This window comes from Zerene cesonia, chromosome 24, assembly GCF_012273895.1.
Source record: "Zerene cesonia ecotype Mississippi chromosome 24, Zerene_cesonia_1.1, whole genome shotgun sequence".
Lineage (NCBI taxonomy): Eukaryota > Metazoa > Arthropoda > Insecta > Lepidoptera > Pieridae > Zerene > Zerene cesonia.
The window spans coordinates 163,504-178,072 of NC_052125.1; the positions used below are offsets into that span (position 1 = coordinate 163,504).

General features: G+C 35.4%; 2 protein-coding genes across 2 annotated transcripts in view; one reads left to right on the forward strand and one right to left on the reverse strand.

Moving 5' to 3' along the window:
* LOC119836419 (nucleolar GTP-binding protein 1) overlaps positions 1-1,735 on the forward strand; it is a 10,202-nt gene extending 8,467 nt beyond the window's left edge. Inside the window, exons 14-15 of the mRNA XM_038361734.1 lie at positions 832-992; positions 1,391-1,735. Coding sequence (XP_038217662.1) covers positions 832-992; positions 1,391-1,546 — 317 coding nt within the window. The 3' untranslated portion in view covers positions 1,547-1,735. The remainder of the gene's footprint in view (positions 1-831; positions 993-1,390) is intronic.
* Positions 1,736-2,639: 904 nt separating this feature from the next.
* On the reverse strand, positions 2,640-13,626 carry LOC119836543 (DAZ-associated protein 2-like). Its single transcript, XM_038361919.1, has 6 exons — positions 13,475-13,626; positions 8,240-8,332; positions 7,059-7,189; positions 6,340-6,474; positions 6,018-6,136; positions 2,640-5,503 (listed from the first exon to the last, which is right to left on the reverse strand). Exons 1-6 carry the CDS (start codon positions 13,488-13,490, stop codon positions 5,494-5,496), a joined length of 504 nt encoding a protein of 167 aa, XP_038217847.1. The 5' UTR covers positions 13,491-13,626; the 3' UTR covers positions 2,640-5,493.
* Between the last annotated feature and the right edge of the window lie 943 nt (positions 13,627-14,569).

The window sequence follows — 14,569 nt, forward strand, 5'->3', positions numbered from 1 at the left end:
CGCACGCGCATACACACACACGCACGCACGCACACACACACACACACACACACATGACGTCAGTTGATAACAGATAATTTACAGAAATATCATTTATCAATATATTATATACTAGCTGTCCGCCCCGGCTTCGCCCGTGGTACATATAAAGCCTAAATTCTCCCTCAATACTTTTATTGTAGGGCATCTAAAACTGAAAGAATTCAAAACGGACCAGTAGTTCCTGAGATTAGCACGTTCAAACAAACAAACGAACAAACTCTTCAGCTTTATGATTTATAGGTGTCCAGTTGAATATCTGAATTATTGCGATTAGAATTTTTAAAATCGGTCCAGTCGTTTTTGAGCCCATTCATTACAACCAAACAAACAAAGTTTTCCTCTTTATAATATTTTTTTATATATATAAAATTATATATAATATATAAAATTATATATATAAAATTTTTTTATGTCATAGCGGGCAACTGAGCTGGTGGTTCGCCTGATGGTAAACGATCACCACCGCCCATGAACATTCGCAAAGGTAGTGCCTCTGCGAATGCGCTGCCCGCTTTTAGTGGGTAAGGGAAAAGGAACGGATTCAGGAAAGAAGGAATGGACTGGGACGGGTGAGGAAAAGGAAATAGGCCTCCGGCTCCCCCACTCACCGTACGAAACACAGTGGCATGCCACTATTTCACGCCGGTTTTCTGTGGGGGTGTGGTACTTCCCCGGTGCGAGCTGGCCCAATTCGTGCCGAAGCGTGCTCGACTCCCACAAGTAGCGTACATATTAGTGTAGATTGTAATCTAATGTAATTCCAATATAAGTAATTGCATTGTGTTGCAGGTGTGGACATGTCGGACACGAAGGGCGCGCACTTCGCGTCCCGCTCGCGGTCCCGCTCGCACTCGGCGCCGGCGAAGCGAATGCGGACCGAAGCGAGCGCGAGCCGCACGCGCTCCGTGTCGCGCCCCGCGCGGGACGAGCAGGGCGTCAAGGATGTCGCGGTGAGTTGGGGCGGTGGCGGTTGAACCGACTGCGACTGAAAGGGGGAGGGGGCGTATTGTTTTATCTTTTTTATTTTGATTAGCTCAATGAGCGTTTTCTGTCATAATAAAAAATGTAGTTTTGAAAGCGTTTTATGCATGAGAAATATTTTTCGAAGTTATATAAGTAAGTAAGCAATATAATTAACAGATCATCATCATCAGCCCATATATGTTTCCACTGTTAGTACACAGGTCTCCTCTGAGGGTTCAGGCCTTACAATACTTTAAAAGTCTTTAATTGTATTCAAAGTTAAACTCATGCACTATTGCAGTTTAAAAAATAGTTTATCATAAACTCTATTGAGGTTCATTTGTTGTAATATAATAACTCTAATGCTATATTCGTTTGGTTTCAGATGCAAAAGCGCGCAAAGAAAATGGCGCACGTCGCGATATCGAAGAAGACGAAGAAGATGGGTCTGAAGGGCGAGGCCGACCGGTTCATTGGTACCAAGATGCCGAAGCACCTGTTCGCCGGCAAGCGCGGCGTCGGCAAGACGGACAGACGCTAACACTTATTATATATACGTATATGTATGTTGGTGTATTTGTGTTGTGGATGGACGTGGAAATGATAGTGACAATGGGGTCTGTACGGAAATGCTATACAGTTCTATGGACGAATTTAATCAAAAATACAGACTGGAGTGGCGTTATAAAATAGTTTTTTTCCTATTTCCGTCAAAATTTTTGGACAATATTAATTTGTATTTGAAAACACAAAATAAACGTTCTGTATATCGCACTATAAAGTTATTTTATATTTAATAATCTTGCTTTTATTTAATCCAATTGAAGTAATTTAATGAAGAAGAATGAATCAGACCCTGATTGTGTGTTGACATCGATATGTAAAGAAACCTGTTGATATCGATCTATTATAAACAAAGGTCGTTAAAATTTATTCTTGAAGTACAATATTATATTCTTAGAAGAAAGGAAATGTGACAAACAATTTCCTAACTCTACAATTATAGGAAAAACAGAGCCGCGTTGTCTAATACACAGTCGTTCAGAAGTGTAACAGTGTTTTTAATAAAGAATTTATCAGTATTTTGTTGTGTAATTTGTATTTTAATAACATCCAATCCCATTTTTAACACACATTACAATAATATATCCTTACAAGATAAATTTGTGTTATAAAATGGTATCGTGACAATCTCTGTACATTGCGCCAACCAACATACGAATTACATGTAATTAATTAAGTGGTGGGATAGGGTCTTCAAAAATAAAATGGAGGTGTTTTTTTATAATAAAACTAGCTGCACCCGGCAAACGTTGTTCTGCCTTGCTCTTATCATTTAGGTGTATGAAAAACATGTTAGCCGATTCTCAGAGCTACCGGATATGCACAAAAAATTTCATCAAAATCGGTCAGGCCGTTTTGGAGGAGTATGGCAACTAAAACTGTGACACGAGAATTTTATATATTAGATAATCGTTGACACACATTATAAACCACGTCATATTATACTGCTTCTTCATCAAAAATACACGCAGTACAAGATTGTGGTGTACACAATTTTATTAACTCGTAAAACAAGTTTTGTAATAATAGTATAGGATTATGCATGCGGGTAAAATAAATAAAACAAGGCATTGTATTTTTGTAAATTTTATTGGAAACAAAATAATAATTATGCTATATATTGCACGTGACTCCGAAGTCGATACACACGATTGAGCAAAACCCACTTTTACTTACAACTGACTTTAAATCAACAAATTCTATATTCATTTACTTATATGCAAGAAACTTTTTATTTTATTCAAAATATACACAAATGTTAGGCATTTATATTAATATATATGATACCGACATATGTAGTGGCAATAAAATTTTATAAATGTAGGTTTTTTTTATAGGAATTTCGAAATAGATAAACCAGTCTTCAACAACTGCAGACGATAAATCATAAAATATACGAAAATAAATGTCTAAATAATTTAATCAGATTTCCGTAGGACTTGCACATAAGTAAACAAATATAATTCGCATTTAGTAAGAGATTCTTCGATGAGCGAATGCATTAAACAAAAATCACTCGGCCAATATCTGGGTTTTGAACGTTAAAACAATTTACTCTATGGTCCCTCGAAAGCGGGATACTAATGCGCTGGCCAGTTACTGCCGCAATTTCCTTAAAACAACTATCAGATCTAAACATTCTTATACATTTTTGTATTCTAAAACAAGTTTCAAAATCGCACACACGTCGGAAAAACATGATTAACAAAAATAATGCAATATAATAAAAAATACCACAAACTAGTAAAAATATAAGAGGCCCGGTGAGACACGCTGTAACGCTCTCTGTGTGTTATAATACTTGAATACAAATGTTCATTGAATACTAAAATCACTCCAGTACAAAAGCGGTACAGTGTGCCATCACCGTATTTGTGACTGAATTCTTTTAATAATAAGACTGGAACTATGGACTGTGCAAAGGTGGGATAGTTTTTCAAAATAAATGCAGAAAAATTAGAGTTTTCCACGTATTTCGGTATTACTTTAGTTTGAAACTAAATCGTCTCAAAACAAGGATTATTCATTGCTTTTCTCGAAAACATTGTCACGTTATTGGATGCATATTTTCACGATAAAGCTGTCAAAGTCTTAGCTGAAACTCTAAACACAGTCCATACAACTAAATAATAATTTCAATACAATTGAGATTCTACACTCTCACCATCATTGTAGTTAAGGAATCCGTGTAATCGCTGTTAATACTCGTAACTGCAATTATAATTGTCCAATTCAGATACTGCATTTCGAGTTGAAAGCATTAATCTTTACATTTTTTACACAAAAACGCGTCATTTCGGCCAAAAATGAGTAACATAAGGCCCCGTTACGTTATTTCGGGTTTAATAATCATAAAAACAAATCAATCGCAGGTTACACGGTCCTCGTAATCATAAGTAAGTTTTGCTGTCCGACTAAAAGCACCTTAACAAAGTTTTAATACAAAAAAACGGCAAGGATAGAACAACATGTTCGCGCAATACAAAATCTTTGTATCGCGCGAACAACGCAACAACTTACAACTACAACAAAACGTACTTATGATACAAATTAAATACAATGGAAATATCGTTCACTCTCTCTCGCTCTCGCACACCAGCCGTCCCTCTCGCACGTGTCACGCACAACCAGTTTAAATCTTTATAATATAACTAAACGCGGATTTTTGTGCTTTTTGTGCGTCATAATCAGACCTGCGTAGGGATGTAACTATTTCGATGCGATTTATCAAAACGACATTAATCATAAATATCGCAAGCATAATCAAATATAATTTTAACACAATGCAAATCTACGAATAGCTACCTTACGTTAAAGCTACAAAACAACTAGGTTTTATTGAAGATATGTCTAAAGGCACAGAATTTGTAAGGGGGTAGGTTTGAAAATCACTTTCTTATACTTATAAATATATTCAAGACAAATTCAATACATCCCTACCGATCGCTGATTACATATTAAAACAGTAATACTGATACTTCAAATTGTTTTATAAAGGTTAAAATTAATTTTTTAAACTGAATAGTCTTTTAACCAAACAAATTCACTTTTAAAGTAAATTCTTAAAAATGGGATATACGAAATCATGACAATTTTAATGATATTCCAACACTTTGTCTTAATAAAGCATTATAATTTTTTTTCCACAAATAGCACCCAAACCCGCGGTCTATAGCTAGTTTCGAGGCGAAACCGCCTAATACTATAGTGAGCCCCCGGCGTCACTCATCTGTTCTACAGCACGTGCGCCATTTGAATGCATTGAAAATTAAAATTTTGTACATTTAAATTCAACGAATGTTAAATTGAATTTCGTGAATTCAAAGGACTTTAATGAAACTAATCCATAATACGCTAAAACAAAAAATTAAATATCAATTTTTAACTTCGAACTGAGTAAATAGTCGATTTTTGGTTTATTAACGAAAACAAAAAATTAAGTGTTAAATTATAGAGAGCTTTTAACTAATTTTTAGACATATCATTCAAATGGCGAACGCGCGCAAATAACAAATCACAGTTAAATATCGGGCTAAGCTGGTATAACCGACGAATGCGCATTCAATTTTAATGTTTCATAATTCATTTATATGTAAAATATATTTTACATTTATCATTTATTTCTAAATCTCGTGTAAGGACATAATAATTGTATGTAAAAAATACAGTTAAATACATGTTTTTAAAGAAGATATCTTACTTTACCATCGATTTATTCAATCTAATTATCATCAGTTATCTTCACGATTTATTTACTTTGAGATATTATTTAGTTATATTCAAGCTAGCTGAGGTTCCGTTTAATGTAACGATAGAAAACTTTATTATTGCTGATCTACGTTGAAGGTAGTTGGAGATTACTTGTGTCCTTGTATACGAGTTTAGTTGTCGTCGGTGCGCCGCCGGTTACGGCCAATCACGTGCTTAACGCCACCTGTAAGATTACAAACAATTGGTTGTGTATATTTTTTGGAAAATAATTAAAAACTTTTAAGTTAGAAATATTGATTAGAATAGAGTACGTCTGTTAAGTGTTTTACAAGTAGTGTAAGTGTGTTAAATGTGATAATATTGTGCTTAACGGTGAATGGATTTTTTAAATAACTTTCTGGATAGTAACTCAGTGGAATAAAATAACAAATATCCACAAGCAACTTGGCAGCTGCTAGCTGCGGCGGATACAGTAGAGAGCACCACTTACTGATACACAACTGATCTTGTGTTATGTTTTATTCCTCGTATGTTATATTAGCCTGGTCTGGTGTACTGCATAGTGCGTGGTGTGTTATGTGTAGTGTGAAGCGTGTAGTATGAAGTGTGAGGTGTGAATGTGTTGTGTAGTGTGCGTCGTGTAGTGTACATGGTGTGTGGTGTGTGGTGTGCGGTGTGTGGTGTGTGGTGTGCGGTGTGGTGTATGGTGTGTGGTGTGTCGGGCGGCGGGCACTCACAGCACTTGGTGCGGCTGTATGGCGGCGAGGTGCGCGGGGGAGGGCGGCACGGCGGGCGGCGCGGGCGGCAGCAGCGTCTGCGCCAGACCCTCGAACCGGCCGCCGGCCTCGAAACCGTTCTGGGTCATAAATTAATAACATGTTATTAAATAACGACTAAGAAACCAAAGTAAGCGAGAAGGATTAACGAAGACACAGAAGTTAAATAACAAAAACAAAAGATGACCAAATGGGTTTTTAAACGGGATGAAATAATTAAATGAATCCCGACGTTGAGTTCAAACATTTCACCATCTACCCTCGTTATAGTAAGCGAGCTCACCGGAATCATGATGGTGGGCCTCAGGGGCTGAATGGAGGGCTGCACGGGGTAGTAGGGGTAGTACTGCACCGGGTACCCGATGTAGCCCGGGTAGCCGGCAGCCGCCGCGTACATGGCCGCTGCGCCACTATACATCTAGTGGGAATCGGGAAAAACATTTGTTATATAAAGGGAAACGAAGAAATATCAAGTATATAGTTGTGAGATAAGTTCAAACATGAAAATTATTATTGTTGTGAATTTTTACAAGCGTGTATGGATGGTCAAAATAAATAGATAATGGGCTACGAAATTACAGCTTCGATCAAGCAAGATTTCAGAAAAATCTGAAAAGTTGCCATATTATGAAATTTCCCCTCGTCTCTTCTGGTTCGAATTGAATAAATTTAACAATTAACAGTTAATTGTCCAGTGCCATGTGATGGCTAGGCTTACAATCTTGGAAGTTCTAATTTCCTATTAATTTCAATGTCTTATTTTAACTTAAATAAAATGGCACTTCCATATTAGGTACTTTGACATTATCAGTGTTCAATCACTTGGCCTACGCTTAATTCATTTTATATGATGCAGATTTCCATTGTAAATGCTTTTATAAGCTTGAAAGAACTCAACATATTTTCGAGCAGGGCTCATTCAAGCACAAAAAATTATATTATCATCTTAATGTACCAAACATAAGGTCTCGTATCTAAAGCTATTCCTAAAATACAACTCACAGGTAGCTGCTGGCTCAGCGCGGGTATGGCCTGGTGGTGTTGCAGCTGGTCGTAGGGGGGAGGCGCGTACACACCCCCCGCCCCCGCGCCAGCGCCTCCGAACGCGACGCCGTAGGGCGAACCACCCGCCACTGGTTCATTTTTTTAAATATAAAATATGAGATATCCTTTTAATGCGAAAGTTTGTAAGGCTGTGTGTGTTTGTTTCTCTTTCACGCAAAAACTACTGAACCGATTGCAATAAAATTTGGTACGTAGATAGATGAACAACTGGAATAACTTACATTTTATCCCTACATTCCTACGGGATACGGACTTACGCGGGTGAAACCGCGGGGCGCAGCTAGTTAAGACATAAAGTCTTTTACATGAGATACTTAATTACAAACATAAGTTAAAATTTAGAACGTTCATTAGATTAGAAGATTTTGTTTGTTTATTTGAACACACTAATCCCAAGACTGTTCCGATTTAAAAAATTCTTTCAATAACATAAGCTATTTATTGAAGAAGGCTATAGGCAATTTATGTGCCACGGGCGAAGCCGGGGCGGACCGCTAGTAAAATATAACAAAAGAACGCGATAGCATTCAATACATAAACAATACAGTGGGTCTATATAACAATTTAAAAGAAATACATTGTCACAAAATAGAAAACCCTTGCGCATTCTAGTGAATCTCAAGTCAAGAGCAGAGTTGCGTAAAGCAGGCATTCGTACATAGCCTTTGTTTAAGCCCTTTGGCTAATGACGTGCTTGTTATGTAAGCATTTCAATGCAATACTTATAAGGGGAGACATGTGTTGGCTCATATGAAGTAACTATAACAATTACTCTCTTAAAACAAGGGTGGATGCAAGCAAATGTCAATTTTGTAATTAATATGAGGGGTGGAGTGTCCAAAAATGTTTTACACAAGGCGCACGCCTTGACCACATTACTCAGATAAAACTCACACGTATCATATCTATATTATTTAAAGGTTGGAGGAATTTTTCATCTTACATAAAAAAATAATTTATTATAGTAAATTCAGAGCTTACTTATTGATAAATTTTTACGTCATATTATAAGGATAACGTAAGTAATCCAAAATTTCAATGTATTTGTTTTCTGAAAGCCGAGTTCGATGGAAACAGAAATAATTATGAATTAGATTGATTTATATAATGATAGTTACCTCCATATTGCGGCGCAGCCTGATGCGGCGGTGCCGGCAAGAAGGGCCCCTGCGGGGGCTGAGGTTGGGGGTAGGCGCCGAGGGGAGGGGTGACTGCAACAACTCGATACTTTAGCCATTCGCGTCCAACACGCTAGCCCGAACGGACGTCGCACTGACTACAAAGACGTTAACGAGGGTACCTATCAATTACGAGTCATGCAATCTTTCGCATTCAAAAACTCAATCAAAAATTGAATGAACGTAATTGAGTCAACAGCAACACGTACTACACGACAAATGCCAAGACAATGCACGACAGGAAAGGTTGGCCTCGGTTGTGTTGCGATGGTGCTACACGGGACTAAGCAATAATTGCTCTTAGTTATGCATCAATACTAATCGTATGAACGTATAAAAGTGATTCAAGTTATGTTATCCATACATTATTAATTAGTCACACGGTACCCTCTTTAAAGTCGAATGTGTTCCGATCTGTGAACGGATTAACTGTACGTGTACAAAGTGTCATTTGAAATGGTCAGTGCGACGCCATCTATCGGACAAGGCCGCGCAATGCGCTCCGCAACCCAAGCCCGAGCATTCACGCGTGACGTAGTGATGTGACCACGACAGTGTTGCTATATTCACAATCTACCAAAAAAAAATATTATTTGCAACACTACAGCGTGGCGAGCGTAAACGACGGAGGCTCAGTGCGTCATTTACGCGCTCACTAGCGCCAGTGTTAACGACAAGCGATGTCCATACAACGCGGCACGATTGCCATGAATTTTTTTTTTTTTGCACAAAAAAAATTCAGACCCCCGCAACTGGAGACCGAATGATTTGGTAGGCACAGACCTACCAAATGTTATTTACAATGCATTCCTATTACCGATGGTCGCACTCGCCGGTCCTCACCTATATCCTGTTACTGGAAAAACGCGAGCGAGTGCGGCCATGCGGGCAGAACATCTTTAACAAAACAATTATCACACGTTCATGAACCTTACGGGGAAAACATTAGTATAGTCATTTATGTAACATGTCTAAAACCGAGTGGCCCAGTATAGGCAGCCGTACGACTTGGGTTATACGAGGCCACTCGATGGACCATATACAAAAGCTTCCATGGTCTATATTTGTCCACTTTTGTCTTATTTCTTAAAAGCTTTTATATACGTATTCATTCTTGCAAGGCTGGTGGCGTTTCCGACGTGAGTACCGACGCATCAGCCTTACAAAAACTGTGATTGTTGAAGACGCCATAGCGCCCAAACAGTGAGCACATTTGTGAACATTCCTTTAAAAACAATATTAACTATCGATAAATTATCTAGCTAAAACATGTTTACCAAGATTTCTTGTCGTTAGATGATCGGATCGGTTTAATAACAATCATTTTGCTGTTTCATTAACAAGCGAATGCAAAAAAAGCGGTTTTTTTTTGTGAGAAATAAATCTATGATATGAATGCGTCGAAGGACACGGATGCATGCAGTGTGAACAAAACACTATGTCGGTTAGGTACATGCCAGCCTACTCAATGTACAAACAAACAAAAAGTGTTGGTGGTACGACGATTAGCAAAACAAATTACCATCTAGCCTACAACGCAAAAACAATAGACGCTGCATAAAAAACAGCAAAATCTCATACACGGGACAATCCACAAAAATCCTGGTAAAAACCCTTTACAAAATACTTATATATTTCTATCCTGTCCCACTACGGAATGCCAGAGTAAACATTCAACACTTTACTCTGACACATCATTTAATTATATTAGGTAATTTTTAGAAACAATTATGAATGTGTAAGCCCCAAAATGTTAAAGCACAACAAATCAGGAACCCTGTGAAACGGATGCTTAAAATAACGAAATTAGTAAAATTGATTTAGAAAGGTAAATTCACTCAAATAACAGTTTGTGTGCGAGCATACTTCCCTTCCCTTCCCTTTCCTATCCTTCCTTCTATAAGCCGAGCATGCAACGCCCGCCGTACGCAGGCGGGAATAAAAGATTTGAGAAAATCCTCATTCGAACTAATACCAAACACGCGCTAACGCCTCATACCTGTTATTTCATCAATATACCTTTTTAATTCAATCGTAAAAATAAAACGTAAATCAAAAAGGCAAACTCGGATCGTCCGTTACTTACGAGTAACATGCGATCGACTTTAACTTAACTTAGTATACGATATATCTAATAAAATAGCGCAATGCAAGCACTGCACCATTTTAGCCATCACCCTACAAATAACTGAATAAATCGAAATGAAACAAATCAGCAAATATAATGTTCAAAACAGTATCTAAATATAACTCGATTTGTCATTATCTCGTTTCGATTTATTAATGCAAAATCTACAAAAATCATAAAAACTGACATATTGCATTAAACTCCAAAAAAAACAAGTATTTTATTTAGTGGTAATTGATTTTTGTAGACTTTTCTCACTTATTTTAGTGACACTCAAACTTAACAATAAACAGATGCAACTTTCCAAATAACACTCGAAGGAAAACTGCATCCAAAATGTTAAAATCAATGTGTTTTTTTTTTAATAATTTTCAAAATCGCCTTAAATGCTCGTTAATTTATCATTTTTCGAATTTAATTTAAACGTTTGATTAGATATTATAAAAAAAATCACATTACAACTATCCATAATTAAATATTAGCATAATCTAAAATGGTATTAGACAAAACACCCCCAAAATTTCAAACAAACAGTGGGGGTGTTTAAACATAGAGGCAACATCTACGAAACAAAAAAATAGAGAAAAAAAAAACAACTATATGTGCCTCTATGTTGAAGAAGGTGCAAAAACACTAGCAAAACAAACATTAAGAAGAATGACGAGCCCCTTGATAAAAAAAAAAACAATCAAAATTCCTTCAATGCAAGATCGACGCATTAAAAAAACGAATGCGTAAAATTTGAATGTATCACATTAAAAATCTATTACAAAGGGCCGCCATTGTGAAATGAGTGATTAAAAAAAGGTAAAAAAATAAGCTGTAAAACAAATAATCATAGAAAAATGAAAGAAAGAGCAGACACCTGTTAAATTATTCAAGAACACTGAAGTCTAGACAGACATCAAAGTCCTTTCATTACTTAGACAACTTGTTTTTTTACCATAAATAGATCTATATCTCGGAACGGTTATGTATTAACATCTAGAAGGATAACAGAAGCCAAAACACATAGTATACAGCCAGTTTTCAAACCCCCCTAGGTTTATTATAGCTAGACAACCATTCCGAGGCAGTCACCTTGGTTCCTATGTGATTTTCAGTGGAAATTTCTTTGCGAAACCAGTTTCATAAATGCGTTTACGGCCGCGCCGAGGCGAAGGTCGTTGTACAAATTTAAATATATTAAATGTATCTTCATGTGACTCGCATGGAATGGGGATTAAGTGAAAATAAAAGGCATTAATGTCATAAAAAAACTTAAAATGAATATTGATCATAATGTCACTAGAAACTTATGAATTTTTATGGCCACAAGGTTCAATATTATGGAAAAATTTAATGTTAAAACAGAAATGACCTCTAATTTATATTATGTCAAACTTTTTATACAATCTGAGACGTAAAATTTTCTCACAAAATACAGGCCTTTCATTCAGACATAAGTATTTTGTGCTGTACATGTTAATATAGTATACTAAAGAAATAAAGTATTAATTAAATTTTATTAAAATACAAGTTCTAACATATCCTTTGGTATTGTGTACATGAAAAAAAAAGGTATTTGAATAAGGATCTTTCTAAGAGCATTACAAAGTCAAGCAGCAAAAAAACAATGCCTCACAAGAGTCGAGGATCACCCGCACATCCAAAGTCACATAGCAACCAAGTGTAAGTTACATTATAGTTATTAACACATACGATCGTCCACACGCCGATGCGCACATATCATATTATTGTATACTATTTCTCCAAAAAAAGAAAAAATAAAAAAGAAATTCTATTGTGTGTTATTACATGATATTGACTAGTCGACTGCCGCGCGCCGACCGCGTTGATCTGCCACCTGTAGAGGGGGGGGGCGGTTCTGGGAGGGGCAGGGTATGGAAAGTCATTATTATTGTTTTAAATCGCTGGCTGTATGGCAAAAGGCCATGGCGTGTCGCTTTAAAAAGTTATCTTATGACAATTTTGACTTATGCGATAGACAGCTGACATATGCTAGTCAAGAAGATTGGATGTGAGCAGTTTAAATGCTGAGATTACTGTTGATAAATCTCAATTGTTGGTTGTTAGAATCTTAACTCTACTATCTGATAGAATTATTTTAGGTTTTTGTTCTAATACTGTGACTAAAAAAAATATTGGTCTTATATATTGGTTATATTGAAAAAAGATACCTTTTGTTATCACTGAGATTGTTTGGTGCTATTTGTTTTTATTCCTTTAATATAACTAATTAAACACTGATATGAATGTGTTTTGAATAATCAATAATATTAGGTTGCACTTATTTAAATGAATAATTAATACAGTATTAAATATTATATGATAGGTAATTGAATAATAAAATATGTCTATACTCCAGTATACTGGAGTCCATTTCAGACAAAGGATTCTTTTATTGTAATTTTTTTTTATATCGGAGGGGTTTTAAACCATAATATATTGAAAAAATATGCAATAGAACAAATGTGTTAATATAAATTTATAGTAATTCAGGCTGTTTGCTTAGCTTTGTTCCGAGTCATTGTTACTATAAGGATATTAAAGTATATTAAAAACATCATAAGCAATACAATTCCTCGCGATCATTACAGCGCATCCGTAAAAGAGATTTACTTATTGGAATAATGGTGAAACGAGATTTTACAACGACGGAGATTACAACCTATTCCAATATATTCTTGAATTTTAACCTAAAATCGTTTTTTCTACGTTTATACTTCAAGTCCGTGTAAAATAATGCAGTTTGTATAAATTTAAATTGAAACAATTACGATGTTACGAGACATCCCGCCTTGAAATGCAATGTTCACCATCTTGGATTTTGCAGTATTGATCCGTCCGTGGTATATATTATATTATGTTTTGTACACGTAAAATTGGATTAAAATATGATAAATATGTAGAAAAATGCGTTTAAAGATGCTGTTATAGCTAATTTATTACAAATTCCTAAGATCCAGCTTCTATGACGTTACATATGTCAACCTTCATAATAATTTTAAAGAACAAAGAAATTTGTATATAAAGTGCATAAATACCTTTTTTGTCTGCCATTTTATTTAATAAAGGGATTTTACTAAGCAAATTTTAATTATACAATAGAGCGGTCGCAAGTTAATTGGAAAATTCGCGATGATTTACAAAAAACGCAGTCGCACTAAAGTTCTTCAATACTCGCAACGACACTAGTGATGCTTTGGGTCAATACTTAACTCTCAACAGTCACTGCTGCTTTACCGATTTTTTCATCGGTATCGGTTTAAGAAAAAAAAAAAATTACATCAAATTTTAACGTAAAGGTATTTTTAATAAAATCAAAATAAATGTATATTATAAGGTTTTAAGTAATCAAATAATTTTTTTAGTTTAAATCAGTATTTTACTTTGACTAACTGTTTTTATATAGGCAAGTGGTCAATAGAGCATGTGAATCGCCTGGTGGTAAGTGAACCTATAGTATCATCATCTCGCATACAAATGATCGGCATAAATCAGACTTGAAGATTAATAATATGTATGCATTATTAACGTACCCTATAATTCTTATAAACGATTTTTATGTTCGTGTTTTTCATTTGTTGTTTTGTATGGATGTGTAATTGTTTCATTACTTAAGTTCTTAGGAAATAATTTTTATTATTATATCTGACTAATAAAAAAAGGTATCTAATTATACGTATGAGGGTTTTAAGCGTATGAGATGCAATAAATTTTATTTATTAATTTATGCTATGTTAAGAAATAATTGAAACTCCACAACTTACGCAACTATTTATATGGTGTTTTACCCCTTTTTTTAAATTGCGATTCATCAATCTATAACGTGTAGATAATGCAAATTACTAGTTAAACGTCGTTAAAATATATTACTTAAGTTTATAGAAATTAATTTATTACTAGTCTCAATCTGCATTAGATTATAAGTGGTCCTATGGTAGACATCGTGGTCTGTTATATAAATTTCTAGTAAGAAATTTCTAGTGTATTTTAGTACAGGCACAGATAATATATTAGTATTAGTAACTAGCTGTTGCCCGCAGCATCCACCACGTGGTTAAAAATAAATATTCATGATATAAGCTATAATTTTCTATTCTACTCCGTGGAGATAGAATTGATCAAAGTAATTCCTT

Bases quoted from the DNA above. Each gene is read 5' to 3' on its own strand.
- LOC119836543 (XM_038361919.1), bottom strand. The intron at 6,475-7,058 runs GTGAGTTGTATT...GATTCCCACTAG, and splicing joins CGCTGAGCCAGCAGCTACCT to ATGTATAGTGGCGCAGCGGC. The intron at 6,137-6,339 runs GTGAGCTCGCTT...TTTATGACCCAG, and splicing joins GGCCCACCATCATGATTCCG to AACGGTTTCGAGGCCGGCGG.